This window comes from Glycine max, chromosome 20, assembly GCF_000004515.6.
Source record: "Glycine max cultivar Williams 82 chromosome 20, Glycine_max_v4.0, whole genome shotgun sequence".
Classification (NCBI taxonomy): domain Eukaryota; kingdom Viridiplantae; phylum Streptophyta; class Magnoliopsida; order Fabales; family Fabaceae; genus Glycine; species Glycine max.
The window spans coordinates 7,623,528-7,630,905 of NC_038256.2; the positions used below are offsets into that span (position 1 = coordinate 7,623,528).

At 33.6% G+C, this 7,378-nt stretch overlaps 1 protein-coding gene across 1 annotated transcript; it reads right to left on the reverse strand.

Moving 5' to 3' along the window:
• Positions 1-729: 729 nt before the first annotated feature.
• LOC100787762 (disease resistance protein RPM1) lies at positions 730-4,990 on the reverse strand. Its single transcript, XM_014772390.2, has 2 exons — positions 1,864-4,990; positions 730-1,284 (listed from the first exon to the last, which is right to left on the reverse strand). The coding sequence occupies exon 1, from the start codon at positions 4,711-4,713 to the stop codon at positions 1,933-1,935; it is 2,781 nt and encodes a 926-aa protein (XP_014627876.1). The 5' UTR covers positions 4,714-4,990; the 3' UTR covers positions 730-1,284; positions 1,864-1,932.
• Positions 4,991-7,378: the final 2,388 nt, after the last annotated feature.

Sequence of the window (7,378 nt, forward strand, 5' to 3'; positions counted from 1 at the left end):
TTTTCCTAATTTTCCTCTACGAGCACTTTCTCTTTGTGGGCATTTGTTGGTAAACACCTATTAAAGAAGTTTACTGTTCGGGCTTTATATTTCATAAAGATTGATTAGGACCATAGACATATGATGGTGTTAAACTAGTTAATAATTTCTCCAAACAACTATGAGGGATACTTTGTTTTCTTGTATCATTATTTCTGACCTAGTTCATATATCAATCTTATATCGAGCTAATTTAAGATTTGTCGTGAATATATTTTTCAGTTTCAGTTCTCCTATCTTTTCTGAGCAACTCTTATCAGTATTATACATGATCTCTTTGTAAACCTGAGGAATGAACGTATTGCCCATAATTAAACTCACTTGTGTTAGTTATTGTCAAGGTTTATCAAAACCGTAAACCGGGTAAACCGTTGAACGGTTTTGACTTGTTATTCTTGGTGGAAGCAGTTAGACACTCAGACAAAGAGAAAAGATGAATAGGCAAAGCAGGGAAACGAAAAAAAAAACTTAAAAATCTTTAGTTCCAACTTTCATAGCAACTACCATGGTGGTGATACAGTGCAAAGACGCAAGGGGATGAGAAAACTCGTGATAATACACCTAAAGGAGGAAAATAAATGGTGAGTCTCAATGGCTGCTATGGTGCGCGGGTAGGAGGAGGGGAAAATACGGTGACTTCTTTGTTCATTTAGGTGAAAACTGAAATACAAATGTGTCTCTGAAGCATGAGTTGAAGTTATTTCATTTTCTTAAAAAAGTATTAGTTTACTTTTAATTAATTTTTGTCACATCTATTTTGAAAAGTAGCAGGCTCTGGTCACGTCGATCTGTAGACTTCATAGACCTTAAACCACAAATTTGTAATAACTTCATGTAGATTTAATGTTCTGTTCCCCTTCTTCCTCTTCCTGTTGTAAACATCCTTAAGGTATACTAACAAATGCCCACAAGAGAAAGAGCTGGTAGTGCAAAACTTAGCGCAAGAAAAACATGTAAATAAAATATGGAAGGAAACTTTAAAAAACAAAGAAATTACATAAAGTTTTTATATCTCTTCTTATGCCCAAATAAAAGACACAAGTCAAACCGAAAATTAAATCTCACAATTCTTGAAAGAGACATTGTTTTGTTTTTTGGACATCTTGAAAGACACATAATCATATAACTTTGAAAGACACATTATTACACATCACAAACTGTCATATAAAAATACACGAGTAGAGGACGTTGTTAAACAAAGACAATTCCACATATTACTTTTGTCCATGGACCAAAGAGCCAATCCTGAAACAAAAAGATACAACACATTATTGAAAGTGCAAGATGGTGATTCTGAATTTCTAAGCACTGGAAGCCAATTCCTGACATTCCAAAGCATTACAATGGAAATATATATAATAATAAAAAAAAGCATTACAATGGTTACAATGGTGACATATTCGAGAGTGAAAAAATTGCAACCAGTAGCTCTTGAGGGAACAGAACTATCACATAAAATTTCTTGTTTCAAATTAGAAAATTTTACCCTTAATTTCTAATGAGCGATGTAGAAAAAAAAAAATTAAAAATAAAGCACATGACCAAATGAAAGGACTTCAAAGTAAATAAATTATTTTGGAATTAAATAAAAAAAATACATATCCTGATGACTAAATAGGTAAACAATACTAAAAATTTTATTCGAACCAGGTATTTCATCTACTTATACTTTTAAAATTGATTTATCAATTAAAAATATATATATTAGTAGAAAAAAAGATAATTAAGAGAAAGTGTTGTGATTTAAGAAATAAAGGAGACTCATAGATACATATAATTTGAATCCCATTCTATCGATATCGATATTAAGAAGAAAATACATACCTTTTATGAATTCTAATGTCTTGAGTGATATGTATAACGTGGGTTGTATGTCCTTGTTTGTAGTCACCCTTACAAAATTTTTACGAGGGATGGATGCTGGACGATTGGATGCAATGGTCCTCCATCGGGAGCAATGCACTCGTAGAATTCATCTGCCATATTGTAAATTTCGAGAAGTTGCAGTTTTTCCAAGTGTTGAATACCGGGAGGTACTGTCTTGAGTTGGGGTATGTTCCAAAATAGGAGATTTTCCAAAGAATGAAGTGCTCCTTTATCGATAATGATGGATTTCAAGTTCAACATGCCTCGGAGAGATAGTTTCCTTAGTTGCTGAAATCCCCCATCTTCAAAATTCAAACTTTCACCTTCATAAGCACCATAGTACACGTCGAGGAACAACAAATGTGGCATATTTTGTAATGATTTGAATGGATCATCAGTTAACTTGCAATTTTCCAATGTTAATTTGACAAGATTTTGGAGTTGTGGAACCCACTCTGGAATTTTTCTTAACTTCCCTACAAGGCAAAGCTTCCGAAGCATAGGCAGAGATGAAATAGTAGGCAAATCAATGATTTCATCTTCATCCTCTGACCAAATATTTAGTTTCTCCAGGTTTGTCATCTCATTTAATGAGAAACATAGAATGCTTCCCTGTTCTTCCTTAACACCATTCAAGCTTAAGTTCCTTAGTTGCTTCAACTTTCCCAGTTTTCTTATTAACTCTACTCCATTGTCATTATCATCCACAGGGATCGATACATCGCAAAGCGTTTGTAGGGATGTTAAACCTCCGAGACCATTCTTCAATTGAAACAAATCCAAGTTATCACCTAAAAGATGTCGTAGCTTTTTTAGCTTGCAAAACTCCTTTGGCAATTTGCTGACATTTGTTTCCCTTATGTCCAGGGTCTCCAGGTTGCGGAGATTACAGATGTATTTTGGAAGTTGTTCAGTTTTCATGGCTAAATGTCTTATGTTTAAATACTTCAAGTGAGCTAGATTTTCCCAATTTTCAGGAACAAAAATTCCAGGCAATGTTAGATCACCTTCAAAATCAAGTATCTTCAATAGCCTGTATTTTGTAGGGATTTCTTGCACAAAGTTGTTGGTTAACTCTTCTTCTTTCTGTGCAAAAACATGCAGTGACCGTGTGTGTAAGCTTTTAGTACTCCCCGTTAAACCATTGGAAAAAGTTTCTACTGACAAGCGCCGAATCATCCCACTTGGCATCGACTCATCTTCTTTACTGATATGCTTGCAAAAACTTAAATCCTTGGATTTTCTAAGGATCATATCGCGTAGCAAGTCATGAACACGACAACTCTTAGCTTTGCCATCAAAGGTAAATGAAGAGACTTGCACTAAACCTCTGCTAATCAACTCTGATAAATATTGTTGTGCAGTGTCCTCTAATGTTTTTCCTTCTTCCTCTTTTACAAATCCTTCAGCTATCCATTGCCAAATTAATCTTTTTGAGTTAACTTCATAGTCTTCGGGATATACACCAAAATACAATAAGCATGATTTCAGATAATATGGCAAATCATCATAACTGAAACCTAAAATCTTTGTTATGCCAATTAAATGGGGACTTTTGTTCATCTCTGAACTTAGGCTTCGCCTAATTTTTTCCCATTCAAATGGAGTCTTTTCTTTGCCAGATAAAAGACTACCAATAGCCACAATTGCCAATGGTAAACCCTTACATTTTTCAACAAAGTCAGAAGAAATTTTCTTAAGATCTTCTGGACAATGCCCATTATTGTGGTATCGGAATGCCTTCTTGCAAAAGAGTTGCATAGATTCTTCTTGAGTCAAAGGTTTCAGCTTATGCACCTTATCCGAAGGATATTTCATACAAGAGTCTACAACACCATCCATCCTAGTTGTGATTAATATTCTACAACCATTTTTAGTATCAAGCATCGCATTTTCAATTTGACCCCAAAGTTCTACACTCCATACATCATCAAAAATGACAACATACCTCTTTCGTTGCAAATGGCTTCTCACTTCATCAATCAGTGAATCTCGATTCATTTCAGAAATATCATGAGGAGGATCCACCTTCTTTTCTTTGCATAACTTCTTCAACAAGTCTCTTAGCAACCCTTCCACAGTGTAGGATTGAGACACTGTGATCCATGCATGGCAATCAAAGTGTGCAATCACCTTCTGGTTATTGAAGACTCTTCCGGCAACAGTTGTTTTTCCTAGCCCTCCCATTCCTACCACAAAGATGATGGTGCGCTCTGCTGGTCCTTCCACTAACCAAGTTATCAATTCATCTTTAGGGTCTTCAAGGCCAACAACTTCGGCTTCGTCAAGGTAACGTGAAGCCAATCGAGGGTCATGCCATTGGACACTTTGGCTCCCTCTGTAGCTGCTTGATCCGTGCTCAAGAGAAGGTTTGATTAGGTAGTCATAATCAATACCTCTTTGCTTGATTCCTTGAACAAATGACTTAATCTGCTGAATCTCTGATGCTATTTGATGACGACGCCTCAAAGATTCAATGAAGTGAGTGATATTGCACTCAAAGAGTAAAGCTGCACAACCAAGAGCATCATGAGGCTGGTGTTCCACATAGATAATGTGTTCATCAATGACATCTTCTATTCGGAAAGATGCTTCCCTCAAGTCCTTCACCCATTTTTTGATTCCCTTGTTTGCGTTGTCTCCTTCTTCTGCAGCCATTCTATCTGCCTTCTCCAGGGAGCCTTGAATGTATTCTAGTTCATTTTGTATGTCTTCAAATTCTTTGGGGATGTTCCAAAGCAGTTTTGCTTCGTCGCTTAGTAGTGGAAGCAATTTGTCTCGTGCGAAGGACACTGCCATTTCCGCCATTCGAATCTAGCTAGCTATAATTTCTCTTGATCTGTAGTGTATTGTGGTATGATGATTTTTTTATCTGAGAAATTTGTGCTCTGAGACTTTATTCACCCAAGTTTCCTAAGTCTACATTTAGAGGAAGACTAATGTTGAGTTTTACTAAGTCTTTGTTAAATATTTTTCTCAGCAAGTGGAGTATTTTTCCTAGTTCATTTTAATTTTTTTTTTGTCATCATATAGAAAATTGTGAATACTTCAATTTGGATATTCTCTAAATTGAGATTAAACAATTTTAGTGCTATCCGTCAATGTAAGTTGTACCGATAAAAGTTATCAATTTTTAATTACCGTGATAATTGTAAAAATAAGCAGACCCAGCTGGTGGGAGAGTGTGAAGTTCACAATTTTTTTAATATACCCCAATTTATTTAATTTAATAGAGCAAGCTGTTAATCTCCTAACACAGTTTTGTCCTTTTGTAATTTATAGATGTAGTTAAACAATATTAGCTAGATTGAAGTTGAAGGAGTGCATGATTTGCTTGTCAAAGTTGTATTGTAGACAAAATTTTATTATGATCGTTTTTTTACCAACTCTTTCTCTTCCATCCTATCTATATAGAAGGGATAAATTCACACACTAAGTGTCAAATTTAACAAGTGTATAATTTTAATAATTTTTCCATTGGCTTCAAAAACAACGCAAGCCATTGGCATCCTCGAGTATCAATGTTACGGTGCTTCTTTCGTTCAAACTAGCTCAAAAAATTAATGGGTTTCCGTTTAACTATAATGTTCATTTCTCTCTGCAATTAATTAGAACCTCGCGTAGTCATTATTAGAAGTTTGTTTGCTCAAAAAGGAAAGAAAAACTTGATTGTTCTCATGAATTCCACAGCATAAGTTGCATAACAGCCCCCAGTGCTTCACAGTCCACTAGAGCTAATACTGGTATTTTGCTAGGGCCTAAGAGAAGCATCAATTTATTTGGGACAGGATTGAAGGAATCCTATGTTTTTATATATACACAAGATGCTTCCCCTGCCATCAAATTTCATATTCATTTGACGTATATGGTTTAGTTTACGTACCTTTAGACTCTTATTTATTCACTGAAAGATTTATCCATAAGGCATGTATTGAGATTACAAAAATTTGATGATTTATATATCTATTTATAATACCTTGCCACATCAATACTATATTATTTGTCACATCAGCCTCTTTTCTCAAGACAAATTGTACCTTCTTTTACCTCACCTCTGTGTCTCTCTCATTTTTATCATATTGCCTTATACCACAGTGTAATGGAATGATCCTGCTTAACCTTTCAAAAAAAAATAAAACAGAATGACCGATCATACTTATATCAAAATTAGCCAACTTTTAGCTTTGGCTAAATCTCAATGAAAATATAGTTATATATGGAACTTAGGTGCACTAAGTCTTTTGGAGATATTGACAAAAGTTGGTAATACTTGTTACAAACTTACTGCTACCCTGTTGCATTTCAGTGCGCTGAACATGGAACGCACAACACACATTTGTTTCTAAATTCGTCTGTCTATTTGGCTCATTTTAGTTCCTGCACTCAGCACCGGTATTTCTATTTAGTGACTTCAGTGCTCCTTTCCATTCTAAGGTTCATCAAATCTTCCATTTTCCTAAACAAGAAACAGCATCACATGGATTATCTGTTGTTTCTCGGGCAGTAAGAGAAGATATTGCCAATTTGAGTGAAAATATTCAAACAAAGAGAATATATAAGAAAATATAAATTTTAATTCAATACTAATCTTTGGCCCTTTTGAGTACATGTGATTTCTCTATATATAAGAGAATAAATTACCTAGAATCTAAATAAAAAGAAACAAGATAAGATTACATATTCTTAATATTAATATCACTAATTAATATATTCTTAATTAATGCTATAAATATTATAAATATGTTAAAGATATGATATTTAATTACAAAGGAAATAAAAACAATATACCTAATTTTCCTAATAAAATCTTATTTAATTTTGAAAAAATATATTTAAGTGATTTCTTCAATTTGAACTCTTATTTTATGTATGATATTATTAACTAAAAGTGTGGTGGTGCCTTGAGTTTGAGTATGGAGACTAAAAAATACTTATCTTGTATGCACTCGTAGTTTTTAACGAAGATTAGTTATCACTTTTAGCTGAGTTACTTCGTACCAATACTATGGTTAGCAAAACAAATATTATTTATTTATTTATTTAGTTTCAACCATGTATATTTTTAATTTGTTTACAGTTTTCGATAAAGATTAATCACTATTTTTGACAAGGATTACTTTATACCGATATCATCATCATCAGAAGAAAAAAAAATTATTTATCTAATTTTAAACATGTATGATTTTAGTTGCCTCATTTTTTTCACATGGATTTGCATGATAGATATAGTTCATTATTCTATTAGAATAGGTAAGTTAAGAAGAATCGGAATTTTTTTAAGGAAATAGAATCGGAAGTTATGAACATTGATAACTATTAAGATTAATGAAAATCAAAATACAGTTATTATCAAGGTTAAGGGATATAAAGTATATCAAAAGATATGTGTTTGAAATGTTAGAACGACGACAACAACAACAACAACGCCTTATCCCACTAGGTGGGGAAAGGTTAGAACGACAACTAAGTTAAA

Excerpts from the sequence above, each read along its gene's own strand:
- LOC100787762 (XM_014772390.2), bottom strand. The coding sequence starts at position 4,713 with ATGGCGGAAATGGCAGTGTCCTTCGCACGAGACAAATTGCTTCCACTA.